Consider the following 12,430-nt stretch of genomic DNA (forward strand, 5'->3'; position numbering starts at 1 on the left):
TATACTAGAACATTCCAACGCTGGTCAACCCTGCTTTCGGACTGGTTCATATCTCGTTATCCAGCCCCGTCCGTGGTTATTACGTGCACTGGCAGACTAGATACATGTAGAGTAAATTGGGCACATGGCATTTCGGTCGCCTATAAACCAGGGGCCTCGTCCGCCTCGATCATACCCCCCCTTGGCAGCACACAAAGTCATTACCTCCAGGACAAACGGGGTCTTGTAGAGCAATTCATATTAGCGTATGCATCAAATCAATTCCCAGGGCCACAATCTTACCCGACAGCACGGTACCCGGGCAGCTGGCCCTCCACATACAGGCGGTGTCGACGCCATGGCCCGGGCAATTGCGGTTGATATAGCAGCCCCAAACATTGACCGGGTCGTTGGGGCAAGGATAGCCGTTGGGTATGGCCTGGCCCTGCGCTGGCGTGCCGCCGTACCTATCAGCGCAGACGTTGTGGTCAAGGCAAATGCACACTCCGTCATTCCAAATGCGGGAGCAAGGCCCACCCACGGCGGCGAGGATGGGTGCTGGCAGGGAGAGGACGGCGAGAGTAGCAGTAATAGCGCTGAGCTTCATGATTACCAACTGTACCGTGTACAGGTTTCACTGCAAATAGGCAGGTAGAGAGGGCTGGCATGTGGGGAGAACCAGGAGCCTGCTATTCAAGTCCTTGGGACCATGATGTGATATATATAGAACTGGTTTGTCCCTCCCCGGTCACTCGCCTGGCATTAACTGCTTCTGGAGCTGAAGCTTTCTCCGTGTCATTGGTCAGAGAGACAAGTGAGCTTGATCTGTTCCTGGATGATTCATCATGCATCGGTCATACCGGAGGATAAAGCGGCCGATCGCAGACGAAGGTCCAGCGAATGAATGAAGGAGAGTTGAAGCCCTGTTGTGAAGCTAATCACTTTCATGCACACCGTCTTCCCCCTTTTCTTCTGTCTGCCTAATCAAGGTACGCCAGCCAATAACTCTATTCAAACCGAAAGCTTAGCGCGATCTAAAGGATGATCAGGAAACCCAGCTGAGCCCTGAAACTGTGAGTTAATAATAAGATCCATTGTCTTCCAATGGTCGGTATATGGCTTATATTTTCTTTATTTTATTACTCAACCTCCTTGGCTTATTTCGGCCCCCTTAATTTGAGTAAACTTCCCACTAACGTTCTACCCCCATCCAACCCACGGCGCTATGTTATAAGTGACATTGTAAATGGTACACCCCATAGTAGAGTAGAGGTCACTGTAGCTCCCATCCAACACACTCCGTAACCACGCAAACGCCCTCTGCCTCCCGTTGACGAGCTCCTGCGTATGAGTGCCGACCGTGTTCCGGTGGTACAAGATGTTGGCCCCGACGCCACAGAACCTGTCCACCAGCGCGTCCACATCCCTGATATCACTCAGCTCGTCGTGGATGGCATTGTACACAAACACGGGCATCCTCGGCACCCCATGGTACCCCATGTACCCGTCCACATTGTACATCATCTGCATGACCCGCGTGTGCAAGTCCGCATACCCACCCACGAAATACCCATAAATATCCTGATACCGAAACACCCTAATCGCCTGCGCCGCCGTCATCCTCCTCACACTCAGAAACACCTCCCTCACCGCCGGCTTCAGCCTCCCCACAATCCACCTCCTCGCCTCGGGATGCTGCGACGATATACCCAACAACCCCTGCGGAATCAGCCCCGCCCCCTCCCTCCCATTCAAGTACCCCGTCACGCTCGTCACATTCGGCGTCAGCCCGCCCAACGCAATCCCACTAACCCTCAACCGCGGCGCATACTGCACCGCCAACTCAGCCGCCCACTCCGTCGCGAGCGCACCACCACTGTACCCCCACAACCCCACCCTCGCCACCTCCACCAGCAGCCCAAACTCCCCCGCCACCTGCAGCACCGCGCGCACCCCGTCCAGCGTGGCATGCCCCGCCTGCACGCCCGCCGCGTAGCTCGCGCGCGGGCCCTCGTAGTCGGGGACCGCTACGAACCACCCCAGCGCCAGCGCGTCGCCGATCTCGCCGTAGGGGTCGCCCACGTGCAGCCCGTAGGAGGGGCTGGCGTCCGGGTTGCAGGTGTCGTAGGGGAGCTGGTAGGAGAGGAGGGCGTGCGCGCACCAGGGGGGCCGGGTGGAGGGCGGGGGTGGAGGGTGGCTGGGGATGGGGCAGCGGGCTTGTTGGCGCGGGATGAGGAGAGTCGTGACGTCCCAGGCGGGGTTGTAGTTGCTGTCGGTGGAGCGGTAGAGGAGTTGGTAGGCGCGCAGGGCGTTGCGGACGGTCAGGTTGAGGAGGGGGGCGCGCCGGATCTTGAGGACTTGCCCCGGGTCGGTTTGTGTCCAGTCGTAGGTGAGCGGCGGGCGGTACCACGGGTCGAGGCTTGGGGGGAGGGGGATGTAGTAGGATAGGGTGGTGGTGTCGAATACCGCGTCGGCTTCGTGGAGGAGCTGCTGGACAGTTTTGTTGTGAGGGGGGCTGTAAGGGGCGGCGGAGGAGGGGAGGAGAATGGTGCTCCATATGAGAAGAAATAGATCAGAGAGGGCCATTCTCAACGCTGGGCCATCGAGGCGAAAGTTCAAGAGGCTAGACCCCAGGACGATGAAATCTCCAGGTTGTAATAGGGAGACGCACACAATCAGCGACTGCGTTCATTCCATATTTCACGCCTGACCCCCACCCGGGTTGCTCCACGCTCATGACGAGGCCTCACATATGGCATGCGTAGGTTAATTACCCGGCTGTTTCCTTGTGCTTTGGGGCCCTTATAATTTCTCCGCTTTCGGAAGATCGACGGAACGGTTAATCAATTTGAGAGGATGGGCATTCGAAACCTTGATTAACAAAACTGAGATATAGACAAGGACAAGTGCCGTGGGTGAGTAGTACTAATGTGAAGTAGGTGGCCTGATATTGCTGGGCATGGGACGTCGGTCTTAGACACGGCATTTAAGCCAGTCATATTCCTCGACATTTCATCAGCTTTAACACACCGGCCGCTCGGAAATATTTGTTGGCCCCAGGGCATCACTTGGTACTACTAGTGGCAGAAACCGAGCATCAGTTCCCGTCACGCGTCTCTGGGCGTGGGCCTGCTCCCAAATTATACATCGTCTAAGTTTTCTCTCAACTACCTACCTACCCAAAGGTAATGAGAACAACATCGAGGACTAGTTATGTGCTTTTAATATATATAGCAGGTAGGTACCTATGATAACATCTCCTATCGAGATTAGCCCTCAGCCCCGATCCCATCGAATCGGAAGTCCCTCCCCCGACCTTCATGTCGTCTTACCTGCAAGATTGGTCGACACGTTTCGGGACGCGCATGTAAGTCTATGTGGTACGGTGGCCCGCCACGCAACAACCTGCTAAAAGTACCAAGCCTCCAGGTTGGCCTGGGCCCCTTGCATTATCAACGCAACCTTTGCTTCTGCTTGACGCTGTCACACACACATGCATTGAGATGGGGCACGCACCGAGATACGTTCATGTTAGACACCAGACCACCTACAGATGGATTAAGCTACCTACCTGCCTAGGTAGGCAAGGGAATCTAGCATGCCCTGCTCCCACTACCCACCTCACTCACCAAACCTCCTTACCCCTTGGGCCCAAACTGCAACTTGACGAGTCGGGCACAACTGGCCAGGCACCATCGCCGCCATTGGCGATATCAACCACATTGTCAATTGGCCCGTGCAGGGACACGGCCAAAAAGGGGGGTTACATTTCAGAACTGACATCTGTTGGGGGGAGCGGAACCCGGCACTTGACCTCGGAGCGCAAGAGCACTCATTAGCGAAAAGCAGGCCATTGGCTGTAGCCTACCGAAAGAGCGTTGAAGAGTTGTCCCACACCCCCATAGGCTCTGATGGAGGTAGCCGTAGGAGTGTAACTGTGGCCGCGGCAAGCGGTCAAACCTGTAACCGCGAGAAGCGCTCTAAGCTGTTTAAACCGGGCACCGAGCATCAAACCTCGCCCCTCCAAAAGAAGAGGTTGGTGCTTAGTATGTCTTGGGGTGCCGACTTATTTGGCAGACGTGTGATACACGTCAGCTCCGCTGATGCAAGGTGATAGCCTCAAGCACAAATAAGGTTACTGACAAGGAGCACGAGGTCAGTTGTGGGCGGCAACACAGACTGTGTCCGCTGGGTTCTGCCCAAGAAGAACACCTCAGAAGCTGGCATCGAACATTGGACTTGTTACCAGCGTTTAGGGGTTTCCCCGACTCCCCCGTCTCTCATTGGCATCCGGACTTGTAGTTCCCATGCAAGCACACATACCGTACTCTCAAGTTCTGCTGGAAGTTCTCTACGTTGTGACCTCTTCTCCGGTCTGTTGGTTTGAACTGCAACTTCCTAGTAGCCCGGGTTGCGTGCCGTGGAGCTTCTAGGGCCCATTTTCTCAAGAGGGCACTTCGGCAGTACCAACTCTTTGCATCTTGGCTTCGTTGTCCGGAGAGATACACTATCTATCAGACTGGCCCGTGGTGTCCTCGGCACCTACTGCCTCTCCGATGTCGCTCTTGTTTCGAAGACAACAACGGAGTCTTGAAGCAGGAGAACTCGCTGTATGCTCTCGGGCTCTCATCCGGGTCATCGTACAATGGTGGGCACTTGGAGGACAGTCTTAGGGTCGGGGACCCGTACCTCTCTCTGGATGGCGGGCCATCTTGGTCGAAGATCACTTTTGCCGTTAGGAAGGAGTTGTTGAGTATCGGAAACTGTGTCATCAAGATCCAACACAGGCGGGAGCCAGGAACTTCCATCGACCTGCTTATGAACGGAACCAAGATTGAGGCCGACTACGACAATATCCCAACCGACTCCTTTGGCATATCCACTTTCTCTACCCAACTACTCCAGAGCAACGAACTTGTTATTAGGCCTAAGGGGGGGTTGCGTATTTCATCTCCGATGTCAGCCTTGATGTAGTTTCCCTCCTCCCGGACGTGTTCGAGACAAACTTCAGAGCTTACGTCAAGGACTGGATTCTCCACAAGCGGAGTAATATCGCAGAGCTCTGCAAGATCCCTCGAGAGGACTAGCTGGCTTGGCAATTCCTCAAAGACGGGAGGCAGCCTACTGGTTCTTTCTCCCGTTTCTCCCCATCTCGCCCGAAGAGATCAGCGTCCTCTTCAACTACTTCAACATGATGTTCGTTTCCGTGGCGTTCGAGATTACTTAGGGATCTCAACAACAAGGCTAGGGATTTCCACAGGGAGCTCATCAGCACCGATCTCCCCCGGGAGAACGCCCTCAGGCATGCGTACTGGACCTATGCTCTCCCGGCGATTTGGTCTATTTTTCGCCCTCGATCTCTCGACAGTCCCGACCATGCTCGAGTCGGTGACTGCCCTGGAGCGGCAGCGTGCACGCACCTGGGCGTACATTGATGACTCGCACGGTGGTCGGGGCTTTATCGATACCGATGATGAAAAACCTGTTCTGTTTATTGTTGTTGTCGGAAGATCGTATCATATCGTGGGTATTCGCGACTCCCTTCTCCTTTGTCGTGGCTGGGACCTCGTCGGCAACGGGTTTCGAATCGCTGTTTACGACCCATCGCTCTAGTCACCAGAACGAGAGTGCTACCACAGGCGAGGCCGAGACTCGCACCACGGGGCCGGAGATGCAGTCAGCTTTGATCGTTCTGCCCAAGTGTTGGCCAAGTACATGTACGCAGGGTTGAGTTGAAGCGACGCCTCGACTCGTGTTTTTTCTCCCCCAACCAAGAACCGCCTAACGGAGTCCCTGCACTCAGTCTGCCAGTGTGCGAGTTCCTTGCCGACCCCGACGTCTTCAGAGACTTCGGATTTGAAACGTCACCCCGCTAGACGACGCTTTCCACGAATACGCTGACAAAGTGTCCTGACATCATCTCGATCAACACGTGGACCTCGGACCCGAGTCTGCTCCATTGATGGCCCCGAAAGCAGCGGGTTGTGCCAAATGACTCCGTCGTTCGGCTGCTTCTTAACCGTGGTGACCATGTCGACCTGTGACGGAGGCCGTCATACCCCGCTCGTTGCCGCAGCTCGAGGAAAACATGATTCCACCGTGCCCTTGGTTCTCGTCTCTCGGCGTGCGACGTGTTCTCACAGGGTAGTCAGGGCAGGACGAGCCTGCGCTTCGGCTACTTCTAGATCAGGTGGGAGAGGGAAGCTCGTTGGGGTGGTGACCCCAATCATGGTAGAACGTGGATAGAAGATCGTCAAACAAGTTCGACCATCCCCGACGACAATTGTCACAGGTCCAAGGTGCCTAAGAGCCGAAAAGGAGACCCCTTGCAACAAACACAGGGGAACATGGCGGTATGCTACCGGCGCCTTTTATCTGGGAGACGGTGAGCCTGCGAGCAGGTCGCATTGTCAAAATACGGAAAAGCATCCCATGGTCCTCTCGAAGGATTACGAAATTCGCGGTCCGGGCGGAGCTCGCTTAATGACGATGAGGGTATGATTGGTTCTTGTTTGCCGATCCCCGGTGATACGAGCGTTGAGTCTCGTATTGAGCTGGTCAGTTGACCGAGGTGGCATCTACCTTGGTGTTTGCATTGACAACTTACGAGCAGTGTAGTATGCCTTCTGAGTGATGACGGGGAAATATGCCAGGTACGATGGTACACTGCAGAACACGTCGCACTCGCCAAGATTATTGATGATACCTGCTCAGCCGGTGAGATGCAAACATACATCATACATGTCAAGTAACTGCCTATAAAGCTAGCTCTTCTGTGCTGTTCGGCGCCTTGATCTCTGCTCTCCATTCCAACGCTGTCACCTATTCAACCCTTCAAACCTTCTATCAACTGATAAATTTCTAGACGTCCCAGTATCGTCAAGTCACAATGAAGTTCTTCACAACCGCCCTGACCGCTGCCCTCGTCGCTACTGGCGCCTCTGCCCAGCAGGCCGTCGTCAAGAACAACTGCCAGACCACTGTCTACGTACAATCTTTCCCGTACGACGGCAGCGCCGCTGGCCCATTGACCACCCTCGCACCGGGAAAGTCCTTCACTGAGGACTTGCGCCAGTCCGGCTCGGTTAGACTTTCCTCGCTTAAGAATTGGGAGATGAAACCGGTGCATACTAACAAATCGTGCAGACCGTCAAGGTTGCGAAGACCAAGACCTTGAGCACCCCGCTGTTCTTCGGTTACTCGTTCAGCTCCAACCCGGACTATGCCTACTGTGAGTACACGATAGGTGTTCCTTGAGATTGTCGCAGTCAAGCTAATATACCTTTTCTAGATGAGCTGAGCACGTACGTTAATCAAGCTTGCATGAGTTGTCTTCATGGATAATTGCCTGTTACTAACGTACTCGACTTTAGACAATGGGGCAACCCGTTTGCTGACAAGCACAACGTCCTGACCCCTGGAGACGGCTGCGAGTTCTTTGACTGCGCTGCCAACGATGCCAACTGCTACAGCAAGCCGGGTGCGAGCAAGGTCTATGGATGCCCACAGCCTGTTAACCTGGAACTGGACCTTTGTGTCTAGATTGGCCGCCTCCGGAAGGAGGAGGATGCCGTTCTACACCTGTCTACAGGTCGATAGACGCGCTCGCGGGACTGGAAAAGCAAGGATTCTGCTGTAATAAGTCTGAAGCTGGAATAATGAAAACAGAAACCACTACCTTGCTAGATGAATCCGACCCGCAGCTCTTCTCGTCCCTAACCCCAGTGCTGAGTGCAACGAGTCGAGGCCGCATTGCCAGGGGAACCTACAACACAGCTATATGACGGACTATGGAAGGGAGATGGTGTGCTCGTTCAACCCAGAATATGGCGTCGCCGAGTGAAGCGTTGCTTCACATATATATGTCAAAGTGGTGCTCATCCTCTTTGGAAGTGTATCTGACTTCATCCTCGGTCGAACCAACCTGTGACCAGCGCTTCAGTGACTTGCTCAGATCTCATATTAAACTACCAAGGAACAAAGACGGCGCTGCTAGACATTCGGTTTCAACATTGGGTTCCATCTCCCTGGATTGAGAGTGGAAAGCAGCGGGATACTACCCGAAACGATTTATTTGGAGCGGGGTCAAGGGGTGATGCGTCGTTCCAACTTTTCAGGCTGGCCACAACTTGACATGTTTCCGGCTGTTGGCAGAATAATGGTTGTTGAACCAACAACGGCCGCTAATCAGCCAACACTGATGCCGTTTCAAACCAACATGCAGGGAGAGCCCTGGGGCTCCTCAAACTCTGGCATCAAGCCGAAACCAAACCGCAGGATGTCCGTCGGCGAGGGACCCGTCAACTGATACATCTCACGACTGACAATTATGATGACGTCGGCCGGCTAGGACAGAGCCACAATTGCAACTAGAGACAGATAACAACGATTCGCAAAGGTGGAGATTGCGAGAAGTCGTCAGGACAAGCAAGCACGACAACCCGAATTCCATTAAAGTATAGAACTATCTATATACAAGAATCGAAAAGCAGGGGTATGTATCACACCCCGTTATCAAATCCGAGCCGTGATACATTCCACCCACCATATTAAAAACGCACGCTTGAAATCATTCCCTCATCACATCTAGCGGACAAAGAAGCATGTATGCATGTGCCCTCCCATCCCATCCAGACTCCCACCCCAAGTTTCCAAGAGGCGGGCAATCCGGTCAATCAACCATCAGTTTAGCTACCTCCCTTTACAGGAAAGCAGCAAAGAGAGCGGCGATGGCAGCAATGGTGCTGGCGCCGCGGACGGCACGGCCGGCACCGGCGGTGACGGGGCCCGAGGTGGTGGGCTGGGCGACCTCGTCCGAGGTGAAGGCAGTGGAGAGGGTAAGGACAGGGGTGGGGATGTCGGAGGGGTTCTCGGTCGGCTGGGGACCCTCGGGCTCATCGGTCTCAGTCGGCTCAGGGCCCTCAGGCTCATCAGTCTCGGTCGGCTCAGGGCCCTCGGGCTCGTCGGTCTCGGTCGGCTCCGGACCCTCCGGCTCATCAGTCTCGGTCGGCTCCGGGCCTTCGGTCTCGGTCGGCTCCGGACCCTCGGGCTCGTCGGTGACAGGGCACACGGTGGTGGTGACGATGGTCTCGGTGGTGACGGTGGGGATGCCGCCGCCGGGGCAGTTGGTCACCGAGGCGGAGCACGAGGTGATGGTGCGGGTGGTGGTGGTGGTGATGGTGCTGGTGGTCCACTGGGTGGTCGAGGTCTTCGGTGGGCTCAGGGCCCTTCGGTCTCCGTCTCGGTGGGCGGTGGCACTCGTCGTCACCGTCAATCGCTGGTGGTGGGTAGGCTTCCGGGGCCTCGGTGGTGGGCTCAGGACCCTCGGTCTCGGTCTCGGTGGCGGTGCACTCATCATCATCATCATCGCTGGTGGTGGTGGGCTCGGGGGCCTCGGGTAGTCGTGGGCTCAGGGCCCTCGGTCTCAGTGGCAGTGCACTCGTCGTCACCATCATCGGTGGTGGTAGACTCGGGGGCCTCGGTGGTGGTGGGCTCAGGGCCTTCGGTCTCGGTCTCGGTTGCGGTGCACTCATCGTCACCATCATCGCTGGTGGTGGTAGGCTCCGGGGCCTCGGTGGTGGTGGTCTCGGGAGCCTCGGTCTCGGTTTCAGTGGCGGTGCACTCGTCGTCATCATCATCGCTGGTGGTGGTGGGCTCGGGGGCCTCGGTAGTCGTGGTCTCGGGAGCCTCAGTGGTGGTGGCCTCCTCAGTCGAAGTGGGCTCCTCCGGCTCCTCCGAGGAGGTGGGGGGTGGGCTCCCCAGAGGTGTGGGTGGCAGTGTAGGTGATGCACGAGCAGGCGGAGCTCACAGCCTTGACGTCGCCGTCGCAGTTGCCGAAGTTGGTGGGGATAGCCGCAGCCTCGGTAGTGGTGGCGGCCAGGAACTCCGGGCACCACGAAACAGCCTCATCAGCGAAGCGGGGGTCGATCAAGTTGCGGTAGCAGTTGTCCGACTCCTGTGTTTGAGTTAGTATCTGGTGGGTATACGATAACAAGCAGGCTTGACTAACGCAGTTGGGGTACTCGTGGGCGCTGGCGAGGCCCAGGGCGAGAGCGCCCAGAGAGAGAGCGGTGGTACGCATGTTGGGTTTTTTTTTTTTTTTTTTTGAGCGAATGGACTTGCAAAATGCAGATGAGTCTAAGCGAGAGACTAGAGAACCCGAAGGTGTATTAAGGTATATATACACGTATACGTGGTGGTGAGAGGGAGAAGGGGAGGACCGAAGGGGGTACTCGAGGCGACTCCAAGTTTTATATGATTCACAGATCGAGATCTCGCTGCTGGGGTGCGGCGCCCATCAATGGGATGGGCCGATGGCGAACCCTGGTCAGCGACAAAGGGCAAACCGAACCAGCGGGAATGAATACGAGATTCACAGCTCGATGCGGCGCTGTTGGGCGCTGGGCAACCGACTAGGGCCGCCACCCACCCACATTGAGCCACCCACCAGCGAGCCACCACGGCAACACGGCCACCAAGGGAGCGCTCCACAGTGACAGCAGGATGGCAGGCTAAACCCCAAGAGAGCTTGGACCCATTCACGATGGTGGCCAGGAAGCCAGTCAACGGCCCTCCGAGGAAGCCCTTGCATGGGCGTGGTGGAAGCGGGGAGATTGCGGGAGTAACCTGAGAGTAACGTCGGACGCGACCAGCGCTGGAGAAGCGCAGGACTGCAGCTCGAAGTGGGAGGGTGGGTGGCAATCGAGCCGTGTTACCTCGCCCGAGTACCCCAAGCCACAAGCCGTCAGATCCGAACTAGTGACTCTGCTAGTCCACGGCGGGAAAGTGCAAAAAATGACAGGAAAGCCAGGAACCGCCCAGAAAACACAAAGGATTGGGAATGGTGGAGCCTGGAGACCAGCGACCCTCAATGATTCCACAACGGCGTTGCCGAGTCACGGGAAAGAGTGGCCGAACGGCCCTGCTTTTCCTTGCCTAATCTCAACTCTCCACGGCTGTGCTCCTGCGCTCACGATGGGCAAGCGTGGGCCTGTCGAAGTTTCTTCTCCTTGCCCACGATGAGAAAGGCGCCGACCTGCAGCCCGGTGGCCACTCAAGTGAGACCACATGCACCCAACCACCTCGCATGGTGTGGCTCGGCGGGGATTGATTGGCTCAGACCCTGCTGCCCATCAACAAACCCTGGAAACGATCTCTCTGTGACGGAAACCAGGAAACCGTCAAAAAGATGCGATGCATGCGATGCATGCGATGTCATCGGATGGGGTTTTTGACTATTGAAAAAATCCGGATGCAACACGACACCACCTTGTTGACGTCGACATCTCGGTCTTCCTCGGGTTTGGGGGATTGGGGATTGGGGATTGGGGGATGTTGTTGGTCTTTTCTTTTTCTCGTGTGCGTGCATGTGTGCTTGCTTATCTCCCCTCTACACAGTACACGATGCGCAAAAATAGATACACTTTTCTCAACGCCTGAGAAGAACATTAAATCTATCTCACAATGTGGTAACACAGAGACTGGCCCAGTATGGGATTCAACGGCACCGTGCAGATTGCTGACACGGGCGGCCGGGCTCCTGAATGCACCGCTGCTGATGTGCCCAACCCCTACATGACGGCTCAAGTTTGCCCTGTCGCGGAGGGGTGCCACTCAAACACAATCCTCTTCTCAACTGGGTCAAAAATCTACGGAATTTATCGGTCTTTGTCACGAGTGTGTACCTGCAGACGGCAGCGCAGTTTGGTTTCCCCGACTTCTTGGCCACATCATGCCTCGCGAATGCGGACCAGGACAAAGATCGGAATCTCCTGTAGGGCAACACAGACCAAGAAAGCCCAGGAGCCAAGCTCGCTGGTTTGTTGAGAATCGGCCGGTCCTTCCGAGCTGCCGCCCACCTGGCGGGTCATCGGCCTTGGCTGGCCGATGTGCCTCAGACCATAAAATCCTCTGTTGATTCCATTCAACCGGATGCCCTGCTTCTCGAATCCTAGGCCCGATGGACTCATACATTCCTATTTCGGAAAACTGATTGTATGTATGGATATGATTTCACGCCCGTTCACATCTCAAGGGTGCCAGTTGTTGGATTAGCCACATAGGACTTTCTGGCGGATACCAGCTATTGAACAGCCATGGCACCGGAAACAGCCATGGCACCGGAAACGGTCATGACACCCGGAAACAGTTTTCATGGAATTTTGTCAGCACAAAGACTCGGGTTAACCCAAGAAGACAAAGGAAAGATTTAGGATAAAGCCACTTGCTCTATAAAGAACCTCTGAGAAGCGGTGGAAGAAGATCAATCAATTCTCTCTCCCCATCTTTCCATCTGAATGTCGTTTCCAACACCAGTTGGCTCGGCTGGGACTCGCATTGTCCAGTCAACAAACAAGGAAAATGGTCACTCACGGCTTTGGTTCGAGGACTCGGAAATAAAAGAATTTATAGACGCACGTGTGCTCCCGAGGTTGCCTAACTACCTAGTAGG

General features: G+C 55.5%; 6 protein-coding genes across 6 annotated transcripts in view; 2 read left to right on the plus strand and 4 right to left on the minus strand.

Annotated features, from left to right (window-relative positions):
• Nucleotides 1-634, plus strand: part of CHGG_04369 (uncharacterized protein) — a gene marked incomplete at both ends in the record, with an annotated part of 1,790 nt that extends 1,156 nt beyond the window's left edge. The window contains one exon of the mRNA XM_001223582.1: nucleotides 324-634. Coding sequence (XP_001223583.1) covers nucleotides 324-634 — 311 coding nt within the window. The remainder of the gene's footprint in view (nucleotides 1-323) is intronic.
• A 545-nt stretch (nucleotides 635-1,179) lies between these two features.
• CHGG_04370 (uncharacterized protein) lies at nucleotides 1,180-2,565 on the minus strand (the record flags this gene model as incomplete). The annotated part of the gene is made up of 1 exon (XM_001223583.1): nucleotides 1,180-2,565. One exon carries the CDS (start codon nucleotides 2,563-2,565, stop codon nucleotides 1,180-1,182), a length of 1,386 nt encoding a protein of 461 aa, XP_001223584.1.
• A 3,044-nt stretch (nucleotides 2,566-5,609) lies between these two features.
• Nucleotides 5,610-6,011, minus strand: CHGG_04371 (uncharacterized protein; the record flags this gene model as incomplete). Its single annotated transcript, XM_001223584.1, has 2 exons — nucleotides 5,610-5,827; nucleotides 5,882-6,011. The coding sequence occupies 2 exons, from the start codon at nucleotides 6,009-6,011 to the stop codon at nucleotides 5,610-5,612; spliced, it is 348 nt and encodes a 115-aa protein (XP_001223585.1).
• Nucleotides 6,012-6,868: 857 nt separating this feature from the next.
• CHGG_04372 (uncharacterized protein) lies at nucleotides 6,869-7,521 on the plus strand (the record flags this gene model as incomplete). The annotated part of the gene is made up of 4 exons (XM_001223585.1): nucleotides 6,869-7,063; nucleotides 7,126-7,210; nucleotides 7,271-7,283; nucleotides 7,353-7,521. 4 exons carry the CDS (start codon nucleotides 6,869-6,871, stop codon nucleotides 7,519-7,521), a joined length of 462 nt encoding a protein of 153 aa, XP_001223586.1.
• Nucleotides 7,522-8,680: 1,159 nt separating this feature from the next.
• On the minus strand, nucleotides 8,681-10,060 carry CHGG_04373 (uncharacterized protein; the record flags this gene model as incomplete). Its single annotated transcript, XM_001223586.1, has 4 exons — nucleotides 8,681-9,329; nucleotides 9,419-9,711; nucleotides 9,788-9,934; nucleotides 9,989-10,060. 4 exons carry the CDS (start codon nucleotides 10,058-10,060, stop codon nucleotides 8,681-8,683), a joined length of 1,161 nt encoding a protein of 386 aa, XP_001223587.1.
• Nucleotides 10,061-12,245: 2,185 nt separating this feature from the next.
• The window catches only part of CHGG_04374 (uncharacterized protein), a gene marked incomplete at both ends in the record, with an annotated part of 6,406 nt that continues 6,221 nt past the window's right edge, over nucleotides 12,246-12,430 (minus strand). Inside the window, one exon of the mRNA XM_001223587.1 lies at nucleotides 12,246-12,303. Within this exon, the coding sequence (XP_001223588.1) occupies nucleotides 12,246-12,303 (58 nt within the window). The remainder of the gene's footprint in view (nucleotides 12,304-12,430) is intronic.

This window comes from Chaetomium globosum, genomic scaffold, assembly GCF_000143365.1.
Source record: "Chaetomium globosum CBS 148.51 scaffold_4 genomic scaffold, whole genome shotgun sequence".
In the NCBI taxonomy this organism is placed as follows: domain Eukaryota; kingdom Fungi; phylum Ascomycota; class Sordariomycetes; order Sordariales; family Chaetomiaceae; genus Chaetomium; species Chaetomium globosum.